The sequence below is a fragment of the Lonchura striata genome, chromosome 7 (assembly GCF_046129695.1).
Source record: "Lonchura striata isolate bLonStr1 chromosome 7, bLonStr1.mat, whole genome shotgun sequence".
Classification (NCBI taxonomy): domain Eukaryota; kingdom Metazoa; phylum Chordata; class Aves; order Passeriformes; family Estrildidae; genus Lonchura; species Lonchura striata.
In genome coordinates, this window is record NC_134609.1 from 17,554,815 (window position 1) to 17,567,684 (window position 12,870).

The 12,870-nt window shown below is 39.2% G+C and overlaps 1 protein-coding gene across 1 annotated transcript; it reads left to right on the forward strand.

Moving 5' to 3' along the window:
* Positions 1-286: 286 nt before the first annotated feature.
* ZNF518A (zinc finger protein 518A) lies at positions 287-9,995 on the forward strand. Its single transcript, XM_021536463.2, has 3 exons — positions 287-398; positions 1,987-2,104; positions 4,366-9,995. Exon 3 carries the CDS (start codon positions 4,479-4,481, stop codon positions 9,096-9,098), a length of 4,620 nt encoding a protein of 1,539 aa, XP_021392138.2. The 5' UTR covers positions 287-398; positions 1,987-2,104; positions 4,366-4,478; the 3' UTR covers positions 9,099-9,995.
* Positions 9,996-12,870: the final 2,875 nt, after the last annotated feature.

A 12,870-nucleotide genomic window follows, 5' to 3' on the forward strand; every position in this document is an offset into this window, starting at 1 on the left:
CGATCATGGCGGGCCAGGCCTTTGCCTGTGGGCGTTCTGTGAGGGGCAGCAGCTCTGCCTGCCACTGCCCTTGGCCCAGACACGCCCTTGGGGACGGGAGCGCACAGCCCTGCAGGTAATACGGGCGGAGCCGCCGCGCCGCTCCCGCGGCCGAGGCGCACATCCGAGGGCAGAGAGAGGACCGGGAGCAGGACGGGCAGCACCGAGGCAGCGCGACCTGCCGGGACCGCCCCGCCGCCTCCCCCTTGGGCCTCGTCGGCCGCCGTCCGCCCACCCCTCAGGTGAACGCGTATCCCTCCGCCGCGGCCGCCCCTCGGCCGGGCTCGCAGCCGGCAGTCCCCGGATGGAAGCTGTGATGGCGGCCGGCAGCGCCTCGCCGGGCGGCGGCGGTACCCGAGGTAACTCCGCGGGGGCGGCGAGCGGGGAGCCCCGCGCGGTGCGGGAGGGACGGCCCGGCGCGGCTCGGAGCGGGCGGGGGGCGCGGGCGGCCGCGGCGGGACGGGACGGTGCGCCGTGGTGAGGGCGAGACATTAAATAGTCCGGAGGCTCGCGGGGCAGCGGGGCTGGGACGGGCGGGACCGGGCAGGAACGGCCCCGTGTGCGGCCGCCGGGCGGCGCGGGGCCGTATCCCTCCGCGGGCTGCGCGCCGGCAGTGGCGGCCGCCGCTGCCGCGGGGCTCGCTCGTCCTGCCCCGCTGCCCCGCGCCCGCTGCTGTGCCCGCGGGCGGGCGGAGCTCCCGGGCTGCGCCCCGCGCTTTGTCCCGGCGCTCAGCGGCCCCAAAGCCCCGCCGGCACCGCGGCAGCGCCGGGCGGGCGGGGGCAGCGTCAGCCCGCCGGCGGCTGGCGCTGGCCGTGTGCCGCCGCGCGTCCAGCTGCTGTGTTTGTCAGCGGCAAGTTCGCCCTGTGGCACGGGCAGTCTGTGTGTGTGAGCTCTGAAAGTGCTTATTTATTTATTTATTTATTTATTTATTTTTAACTAAAGCGCCGTTGTGTTGGTCAGGTTGTGTCTGACTGCTCCAGCTCTATGAGTTTCCTAAGATCTAGTTTTGTGAGTTCCTGCGTGTGTCCAGGTCTTAGGAGAGATTAAGGCGCCACTCTTAAGTTTGCAGACACATAGAGTAGAACAGGACATGAAATGTACTTCAGTGTAATTTTATTTATTTATTTAATAAAAATTGAATAAGCTGAAATTTATTTAGAAACCTTGACGATACTGCCTGCTGGTATACGTATTTTGAATGTAGTTCGAAATTGTAAAACTGTAAAAGTTACCTAAATTAGTAGCGTCTTCTATCTGTAATTTCTCTCTAGATCAAAGTATATAACTTAAACTTTCTATCTGTACATTTTTTAAACAAAATATGGACAAATTGCAGCATTGTGGGGTGAAGAAAATTGTGACCGAGAGTCTCAAGTGGTTACTTATGCTTGTTTCAAGTGGTTTGGGGATTTTTTGAGTGAAAGTTAACTGTGGCACATGCTTATTTATTTTCAGTGTTTGTACTCATTTTATCTGCATTTAAATCTACTTACTTGTTTCAGATACTGTGAATGTAATATTTTGCCTCTTTCCTAGGCTTTTGCACAGATTTGTAGAAATTTATGATTATGTTTTTGCCATTAAAATTTTTGCTTGAGAAAAGATAAGTGTCTTTTGAGTTCAAGTTAAAATTTGATGGACAGAGGTACCAGTCACTTCTTTCTATACTGTTTTGAAGTTATCATGTGTTTATGCTTCCCAGCCATGAATGCCTGACGTGCAGTGGCAAAGCTAAGGCAAAATAGGCATTGTAGTATTGTGTATCTATACAGTATTGGTATTGCATTTGATGGTGTTCTTTGGGAGAAAAGCTGGTAGGTATTTTTGTCTTCAATGTATTAAAAATCTACATAATGTAAACTTGTGAGGGATTGGGGCTTTTCAGCTTATTCTTTCAGTTTTTGCTTGTATTTACACCATTTAAAATACCTTTTCTTTTGTTTCCAGAACTTTTTCTAGTATTTCTCCTGACTGTGGCCTTGTTTGAGTCTTGCAATCTTACCTCTCCTGTGTGTGTGGAAAAAGCCCAGTGTTGAAGAATTGAAGTCAAGTATTTTCTCAACGCGTAAGTCAGACTTCTTTGAAAATACATCTTTAAGATCTCTGGGATAAAAGAAAACCCTTTTTTTTCAGTGGTTGCTTTAAGTAAATATTTTTTTTGTCATTCTGCAGGAACTTGTTGATAGTTGCATTCTACCCAAAAATAACAAAATGAAGTTGTAAGTTATTATGTTAATTAATTAAAGGGGACCTTAGATCTGGACTCTGCCAAACGTAAATGTTGCCTAGTTGAGGACCAATTGGCTTGGTATTGAAATCTGAGCCTTGATCTCTGCAGCATTTTGTCCACTTTTGATTTCTGTAGTTTTAATTGTAAACATCAGTTTTCAGTGTCTGCTAGTATAACCTTTTAATCTGAGGGATGGGCAGCTACCATCAGGATGATGTATTGCATCATGCAAGCTGTAATATTTGTGTTGCACTTGTGTTTTAAAAAAGTTGTTCAAACAAACAAATCCAAATAATTTTTAGTTACTTATACTTTATGTGGAAGTTCAGCTTACTTCTGTTCAAATAAGGGATATACCATTGGCAAGAGAATGCATTTTAATGCAGTACTCTTTTGATGGAAATGGAATGTAAATGCACATGAGTTGTTCTCTTCTCAAGCTGGGTAATATCCCACGTATTAATCTTCTGTGTGGAAGATGGGGAGTGTGTCATTGAGTTAAAAGAAAAATAAAAATCCTGTACCCAAAGTGTTTTCATTTGGAGAGATTCTGAGGAGGGAGTGTATGTCTCTATGGTTTGTTGTTTTGGGTTTTTTTTTTTTTTTTTTTTGGATGTCATATGTGTAGTTGAAATCTTGCGGGTCTCATATCTGGAGAATGCAGTGAAGTGAATTTACTTGATATTAGAGTCTGTGTATAGTGTCGCAGTTGTATTTATTATTTTCAAGAATTGTGCAGAAGTGCCAGTATCTTCTCCAAAGAAAGGCATTAAGGCATGTGCATAAAAAAAGTGTTTTGATTTTCTTGCTACATGATACAAGAACATGGACTTGAAAATTTTCAGTCTCCATTTTCTTTGTCAGGTATTTGCATGTCTAATGCTAGATACTTCCTTCTCCCAGTACTGTGGGAAAATATTTGAAAGACCTTAGGGCTGATCCTTATGATGACTTGGAGATCTAGAAGCAGTCCTTGCACTTATTCACAGTGAGGGTATGATCATTCTTTCAGTTTGAACATGAATAGATGTGATGATCTAATGAATTGCAAGTCTGTGTTGCTTCAAGGTGAGCCCTAAAGTAGGGGAGAGAAATTCACTAATCAGATTTCAGCTAATAATTTACTAACTTTTGTTAGGAAAGAAGAAAGTGACTTTGTGACTTGTACTGTAGAAAAAGTTTTTTAATTATAAGTGTTATACTAGTGAAGAAATAGTTCTTCCTTTCCAGTATTGCTTTTCAGAATTTAAGTCAATTTTGCTGCCGTTCCAATTCTGCTGATTCTGTGTCAACATTCTGTGCAGGAGTGAGGAGTGTTGTTCAAGCATAGACTTGAGGTGCTATAAATTGTTGATGCAGCCTGTTGTGGAAACATTGACATGAAATCTGTAGTGAGACAGTGATGCTGACCATAACTGTTGAGCCTGTTAATCCATAGAGGGGTACTGTTGTCAGTCATGCAGTGAAAATATTAATGTGTACCCAGGAACATGCAATGAGAAGCCTGAGAACTTTTATCTGTTGACTGATTCAGACTTGTGTGGTACTAAAGGTAGGCATGTGAAAAATTCATTGTAGGTCAGCGTGATTGGATTTTTGGTGTTGGTAAAGGCCATGTCTACTTCACATTAGTGAAGTAGATATTTTGTCAGGTTCTGATTTTGCTTTCTTTCCTTTTTAAGCACAATAGCAATTAATAGAGTAGCACACTTGAGTAATAAAAATGTCAAATTCTGTAGATTCTGACTTTAAAAAAGTAGGTCTTCAGATTTCTTTATGCTTACAGGGTGGGAGAAACCCAAAATTTGATGACATGTATCTTTCAGTAGATGCTCTTAAAACATGTTTCTTAAGTTTTATTAAAAAAAACCCAAAACACCAACCAACAAACACCCCCAAAACAAACAAAGGTTAAAGTGTAATAGTTTTTTTTTTTTTTTTTTTGCCTCATCCTTTTTTTTTTCACCCCTTGAGTAATATTGTAAAAATTATCAACTTCAGAGATTGGCATATATTTGTTAGTGAATTGTAATAGGTGTTCTCATTGCATGAGTTTTAAAAGTAATTATTTGCTTTTTTTGTTTTTTTAATTTCAGGAGAATGAAATGGGGAAGTTGTAGAGCTTTAAGAATAACTTGTCACAGTTGTCTCCTTTGCTGCCGGAAGTAAGACCCAAGAATTCACATAAAGAAAAGCAAAACCTAAAATCATGTCATCTGAACAGGAACACTTTTTTTGTGACAAAAAGCAAATCAGTTTCTTAAAACATAATGCTATGAAGAATTTTTCTACAGACATTATTTTAAAAAAAGAACTGGTGCATGATCCTTTAAGTATGACGATTCAACCAGCAATTTTAGATGTCAACCTCACTTATGGACTAAAAAATGTGAAGATTGAATTGCCCAAGGTGAACATTCCAAATGAAGTATTAATGAAACATGAAGTTGATAGGTTTAGAAAACTCTTTCAGTGTAAGCAGCGAACTGCAAGGAAATCCTTAAGTCTAGAGAAAATAAGTGGAAGCAATCTCAGTTGTTCAGAAGGAAGCCACTTGCAAATTAAACCAGAAGTGCAATTTGAAGAAGGGTTGAAAACTGCAGCAAAGATACTGAATTTCACTTGTACGAAGTGCAAGGATAACATTAGATACAGCCCAAATGACCTACAGAAACATTTTCAGCTGTTGCACTATGGTGAGTTGCCTCTGTATCCTTGTGAGATGTGCAGCTTCTCAGCTAATGACTTTCAGTCGTTTAAACAGCACAGACGCATCCATCGTAGCACTTTAGTAAAATGTGAGCTCTGTAATGATGAGCAGATATACACTTTGTTGGCTTTGACAAAACACTTCTTATCAAAGCATTGTGTAAATGGACACTTTCAGTGTGAAAAATGTGGGTTTTCTACCTATGATGTGGGTACGTTTGTTCAGCACATTCACAAGCATAAGGAGATTCCCTATAAATGTGGAAAATGCCATCAAGAAAACTTTTCAGAAGAGGAGCTCCAAAATCATCTTCTTGTTCATACCAGTATGTTTTCTTTTGGTTGTCCTTATTGCAGTTACAGCACATCACGGAAAGATTATCTTTTAAAACACATCATAGCTTTACACAGAGATCACTTAATTGCAAAAGAAAAACTGGAAAAGGATAAATATGAGAAAAGAATAGTAAAGACTTCAGGAGGACTGAAGCTTGTGTTAAGAAGGTATAAAATGGGAGCATCAAAAAAACCACTCTGGAGACGGAAAAAGATAAGCAGTGGAAGTGACAGTGCTGGGGAAGAAAATACACAAGTGCTAAGAAGTGTGAATAAAATTCAGACAAATGCTGAGGAGCTGAACCAGTGTATGAGAGATGTAGAAACAAATGAAGAGAAAGATCAAATTAAATACACAGAAAATCATCATTTCATGGGTGGAATGCTCTCTGCTACTACTGCACAATATGATAAAGCAGATGATGCGACAAGTTACGGCCTGGGATTATTGAAAAATGCTGTTCATGGGCCAACAGTATTGATGGTTAAAAACAATAAAATAGCTGTTCCAGCAAATTACAGTGCTAAATTTATGGGCTTTAAAATGGTAGATGGGAAACAACATATTGTTATAAAATTACTACCTACAAGTAAGCAAAATGAATATTTGTTGGGTCAGAAAGTTGATCCTGTTAAAGATCGTTCTGCAACTCCTTTGCTACAGACTGCTGATGCCTGTGGCTTGTCTTCAGGTGCTATACCACGTGCAACTGATCAGTCAACTCTGAAGAACAATTGTGTTCATCCATTAACCTCCTGTTCTGCTCTTAATTCAGGAAAAACAAAAGCAGAAAAACAAAAGAACTCCATATTGTATGGTAGGAGTGTTTCTGAAACTGTAGCACCTTCTAATTTAGCTGAAGGAGAACGTCCAAATTGTTTGCCAATGAAGCTGGACTCAGCTGTACCTCCACATGAAGAGGTAACAAAAGTTGGAACTCAAACTAGTATCTCATGGGGAAGCTTTTGTTCTTCAAGTCATCCTCAGGTATTACCACCCGCTATTACAAATACCCTTCATTATGACTCTGTGAAAATGCCCTTTTTTCCTGAACTGAAAATGCAAAATGGTGGCCTGAATAATAGTAATGGAACTAATAATCTCTATTATTCAACCTCAGTGGATTCATCTAATGAAGGGTTGTTGTCTTTTCACAACTATTCCAAAATGGACTCTTTGGATAACCCATGTAGCATTTGGACATCAACAGATGACAGGTACAAAGAATTTAGTAAAAGAGGTTATTTTCAAAACAATAGAAATGAACCTGCATCTTCACATTCAGAATCGATAAAAGATTTGAAAGCAGAGAAAGTTGTGTCAGCCCAATCAAATATTAATAAAACTCACAAACACGTAAACACTAAGAATAACTCTGTGTCTTTTAAAAGCCAATCTAAATGTGGTGTTGACAGCGAGTGTTTTACAGAGGACAAGCATAATGGCCAACAGTATTTGGACAGTAATGTAGAGCAAGGCTTTCAGAACATAGCTGAGAAATTCCAGGAAAATGCCTCTGATGGTGTTAACTCTTTCTTAATGCCTAAAATCACATCCGTTTTCTCATTACAAAGTGAACAGGCAGCTAATTATTTATCACCTGAGATAAACCAATTACTGCAAGATGTGTTAAAAGTAAAAACAACTTCTCAGCAGGAGTTCCACAGCAAGACTAACTGTGTCAAACTTCGTTCTGATAAGCTGCTTTCTGGTCCTGAGACTGGGAATGCAGCCTGCGTGCGTTTAAAAAGCTCTGCAACTGCTTGTGGTTTTCAGAGGCCTCCTCCTAATGTACACTTCCCTTTATGTGAGAGAGAGTTCAACACACGACATAGCACAAATGAAGGTACATGTTATGGGAGAGAAAGACAGACACCCAAAACATCACTTGATTCACAGGACATGGACAAATTATCCAGAACTCCGGGTGTTGGTACATTGCTAAAAGCTCCTACAGATGAGTTTACACAGCAGTTAGTGAAAGATAAAGTACTGTCTGCAGCTCAAAATCCTAGCAGCTTTTCACCAGTTTTGCCTGTTCTTCAGGAACAGAAGAAAGCCCTTTTTGTTCAGTCCCTTCCATCACGATTTTTCGTTCCTTTCCACCTTTCTAACCAGTCTAGACAACGTGTGGTGGCAGGAAAATCTCTTCCATCAACCGGTTCATCAGATGAGTATGTTACTAAAGGTGTACCTGCATCTTGTGTTTCAAATAAAGGACCTGGAATGATTTTGACTTTAAGTGGGGCAGTTGGAACAGTTGCAAATGCCGCTAATGATAGTTCTCAGGTTTTAGGGGGAATTGCATCCAGGGAATCTGGGAAAATAACCATATCAGCTTCAGAAGTGAAGGGGGAAAATGGCAGTTTTAGAAATGTAAGAAGTTCCTGTAATGGGGAAGTATGTGGTACAGTAAATGACTCATTGAATAGTATGCCATTCAAAGCACCTCTTGTAGTTACAAACTCATCAGAGTCGTCTGTGAAGGTGTTACCAGAGCACCAGGATGCTGTCTTTGGTTCTTTGGAGTCAGTAAAACAACAGGAAATTAAACAGGAACAACATGTTTATGCACTTTCACCTGATGGACAGCAGGGAGTTTTTCTGAAATGTATGCCACCAAACAAGCCTGTCGCTCATAAACCAATTTTTTTTCAGGATAATGCTCATCAAAATTGTCAACCAAAGAAAACTGGAGCCATGCAACAACAGCCTTTGCTGAAAATTAAGACTCCTACTTCAGATACACTGTCTGATAACACTCAGTCAGTAAGCAACTTGGTGCCCTCACTACAGGTGGCTAACTTGCAGTCACTTACTCCTGCACTAGCACAGAAACAAATTAATCTTGGTTTTAATGATGCCTTAAACTTACCAGGTGGGTTAATGCCAGCAAATGCCTCTTTGGCAAGTTCTAATCCAGCATGTCATGTTCCTCTTGTAGAACCTGTTTATTCTGCTAAATCTGCAGGGACGTGGTTGCAAAGATGTTCTACTGAGAGTACGCAAGGAATAGCTGCTAACAAGAGGAATAACTCTGGTTGTCACAAGTCCACATGGAGCACCCAAACCAGAACTGCAAAAGTAAAACCTAGTTTAAAACAAGCTGGATCTAAAAGTTTGGGAACTGTGGGTGGTCAAAGAAAGAAGAATTTCAAACGTAAAAGGAAGGCTAGTTGCCCAGAACCTCCTAGAAAGAAAGCAGTGTTGCACAGAAAGTGTAAAGAAAAGAATCAGGCTGAAACTGTTAGTGAATCAGGTAGCCCTTACAAACCAAGGGCATCAAAAAAAACTGTGAGGACTTTGAAATTACTCCCTTTTGATTCTAACCAGCTTGTAAAATGCCCCCGGAGAAATCAACCAGTTGTTGTGCTTAATCATCCTGATGCAGATGTTCCAGAAGTTGTAAATGTAATGAAAACTATTGCTAAATTTAAGGGACACGTACTTAAAGTTTTATTGTCGAAAAGAACTGTTGAAGCTCTTCTGCAGCCAGACTTCTGCAATCCCTCAGATGTAACTACTGATAATTTTTCTCAAAAAAGATACAGGACAATAAAACCCCTTAACCCTGTAAAAGAAAGATTTGTCTTAAAATTGACATTGAAAAAGACTAGCAAAAACAATTACCAGATTGTGAAAACTACCTCTAATAATACCTTGAAAGCTAAGTTTAGCTGCTGGTTTTGTGGTAGAATATTTGACAATCAGGATAATTGGGTAGGGCATGGACAGAGGCATCTGATGGAGGCTACTCGAGATTGGAATTCATTCATGAAATGACCAGTGAAGAAAATATTCATTAAAGTTTAAAAAAAACCACAGTTGGATTAGGATACACAAGTCATTCTGTTTTGTATGTCAATATTGTAACTGAGGTAGAAAAAAGATGCACAGTGCTTGTATTTTAAAAGAAAGAGTGTATTCCCAATTTCCATCAGATTTGAGAAAGATCAAACAACGTTGTGGTTTAAATAACTTGTAACTAACTGCAAATACAATTCCATAAATACATATATTATTTTTATTACTGCTATCATGTGCTATATTTTTATTCTATAGAATGATTCTTCAGGGCCTTTGTTCTGTACATACTTAAAATCCCATAACATGTAAATATTTTTATACTTTTCAGTTACTTGGTATAATTCTTGCACAGAAATTACACCCCTCCCCCCAATTTTTCAGTTCTGTGCATGCACTACTAAAACCAATTTTTAAGATATTTTCAAATACACACAGCTGTTATCCTGGGATTTTTGTATTTTCACTTATTAGTTCTTGATTTTGTTTTTCAGGGATTGAACACTATTATTAGTAAGTGCCTCAAAGATGTGAAGCAGTTTACATTATGTCGACTGTGTAACCATGGGTCCGTGTAGGGCCATTCCCCCACAGTTTCATTTAAACAAAGCCATATGTGAATGCTTTAAGCTATATTGCTATGCACATGACACTTGTACTATTTCTGTGCAGTTTGTCTACTTTCTTAGTGAAGTATTTTTCATATAAATTAATAAAACATACTATGATTGTGTTAATACGGTGAGTCAGAATTAAATCGATTGAAAGTATACAGTATATATATTCATAATGTATATGGTGTTTAAGAATGGTGAACATTCCTAATCTGTATTGATTTTGTCACTATTAAATTTGCTATAACTTGTGTTTACAGCATATGACTTTGAGCATTTATAGAAAATGTTTTTATCTTGCCACAAGCCCTATAGGAAGGTCAGAATATGGGGAGGTGCAGAGCACCATTTTAGGCTTTTAGGTAATTGCATCATAGCTTTATTTCAGGTGGATGTAATTTGTCCTAGTAATGACTCAATGTTTTCTACTATTGCTTGTTCAGATATACTGCCTTTTGGGGCACCAGAGGTTTGGCAAAACCAAGGCTGGAGTTTTTCTTCCCTACTTTACCAGCCAGTAGGGTAATGTTCTTAGGACCTGCTTGCTTTCTGCTTTCAGTTTTAGAGATAATGAAGAGACTATCCTTTACAGTTTTTAGTCTTTATATGAAGACATTTAAGCAAAAGATTTCTTAACCTTAATAACTGAGGGTATATAGATGAAGGTCCTTATTATCCACAGTAATTATGACTTGAGGCTTTGTCCTCTGGATTCTTAATGAACCTCTGTAGGCTAGAAGTTTCAGTCTTATGTGGGATTGCTCTTACCATATGACTGGCACCTTTTCCCCAAGTATGAAGGTGTAAGCCACCTTCCCAAAGTATTGATGGAAAAGCTGTCAAAATTGAACAGTAGGCTTGGAGAGGACCGGGGCATTTAAATTGTGGGGTTTAGATTGTATGCAAGCCTGAGGAGGTTTCTGTTACTGGTTCCTTAAGCTGAAAATGAAGATTGCTTGCTACCAATGAAGCAGTAAGAAGTCATGGATGTCACAGGCATGTCACCACTAACCTGAATTCAACTGATGTTTTAAAAAGTGTTAAAATTACTTAAAAACAATTGCTTTGGTGATTAGATAAATTTTTCTTTCTTGGTATGTGTGTTGGCAGGAAGATGCACACTGGCCTTGCAGCTGGTGAGTTGTGTATGAAAGACAACTGAAGCAGTCAAGGCAGTGTAGTTTGGGTAAATTAATACACAGTTGGTATGTGTTGTGTATCTAAACTGGATCATTTTGTGCTGCACAATGGGCTTGAGCTCTGATGTTAATTTAGCTAGGAACTTTGAAGAAGACCAGTGTAGAGGTGAGGAAGTAGGTTGTAAAGGAACAGTGTTAGAAAAGGACAAAAACATGTTAAGCTTTTTTGACTAGAAGGATCTATTTTGTCTGCCTCAGCTTCCTCTTCTGTAAACTGTGAAATTGAACCCATGAATTTTGGACATTGTCTTTACCTTTGGAAAAAATGTATGTGAAGTTTGTTTCTAAACCTATTTGGTGCAATTTTGGCAAGGCTGACCAGTTTTTATTAACAATTACTTAGCATTGAGGTGGAGGTTCTGCTGGGGAAGAAAATAAGGGGATTTTCTCTGTATTGATGAATCATGGGAGTGACAACTGTCACTATAGTTTTTTTCTAACTCATTTATTTTCATATGAATTGGCCTTAAATGGTACTGTGAAAACATAGTGAAGCTAGGAAATGTTGAAGTAAGGTTGCTTTATATTATCTTAATTAATTGGCATGTGTCACTTTTTTCCATGGTCATCGATCTCATTCAGTGCAGAGAATTTTTGTTTTCTCCTGGGTAGCAATTCATTATTTTGTTTCCCCACCCTTAATTAGGTTCTTGTATTTATTAGTGGAGGTTGCTCAAGTACTGTTCTGAATATATAATTTTATTCTTAAGACCTTTTTCATAGTTCGAGGTCCTTAAGAGTTTGGCATTTCTGCAGATCAAGTTTCAGAAAATCTCAAGTGGGACTTCACTGAAATTAAGATCACAATTAATTACTATCCAGAGAAAATTTGGGAAGTGATCTGACCTGTGTTGTGGTAGATGGTGTGGTAGAAGGTGCAGAGAAAGTATGTTCAGTTCTTCAATTCAACTACTTTAACTGTATGAAGCCACCTTTTTGCTGGCCAACTTCTGCCATGTTGGTGTATTTCTCAGCATTTTCAGAAAATGGGGAAAGGTAATCTACAAATATCCTACAAACCACAGTTTTCCATTATACAGCTACAATTTGTCCATGAAGTATTGCATGAACCAAGTGAAACACATAAATCTATGTGGAAAAATATTCAATTATTGTATATTTAATGCTTGTAATGGATATAGCTGATATGACAAGGTTACACAGGTAAGTTGAAGTATCTTGATTTTGAGTGCTTGACTATGCAACCATAACATTTTGAAATAGTTTGTAACATTGCAAATAGCAAGATAAAAATTGATTATATTGTTTTGGAATATACAACGAGAGGTGCAAACACAAGGTCATCAACTGTTTGTACAACCTTGGAGAGGCCTAAAATCTATCCCATTATGTGTTCTTGGCAAGATGTGTATTCATTAGTAAGTCATGGTGCCCTTCCTCAGTAATTCCAGTGTTTTTAACAAAAATTTGTTACAGAGCTGTTGTTATGTGAGACACTGTTTTTTTTTCTTAACAACGCTTCCTAATAATCTCTTTTTGCTGCTGGTGCTTTTGATTGAAGAAAGAATGTAGTTCTGTACCTTGTGCATCTGAACACTTGGATTTTTGAGAATGGAAGTTCTTACTCTTTTAACAAAGCAACATTGTCCGGAATGATATGCAGTACTCATTGTACTCTCTGTATCAGGTAGGCAGACAACACTTTTCCTTTGTACATTGTTAAATATGACACTTTGCCCTGAGCTTTTGGACAAAATAATTAGTTCATTTTTAGTTCTAGGTTTAGGGTTTTTTTTGTATGTGTGGTTTTTTGGTGTTATTTTTTTGTTTTGTTTTAGCTATTCAGTGAATGACAATTACATGGAAGGGAAAATAGCTAACAATATCACAATATCAAAGAAGGATGAAGGGAGAGGTGTGTTGCTGTGTCTGTCAGGTCAGACTTGATATACCTGTTACCTGGAGCATGGTGGTGGC

Coding starts and splice junctions, on each gene's coding strand:
- ZNF518A (XM_021536463.2), top strand. CDS start 4,479: ATGTCATCTGAACAGGAACACTTTTTTTGTGACAAAAAGCAAATCAGT.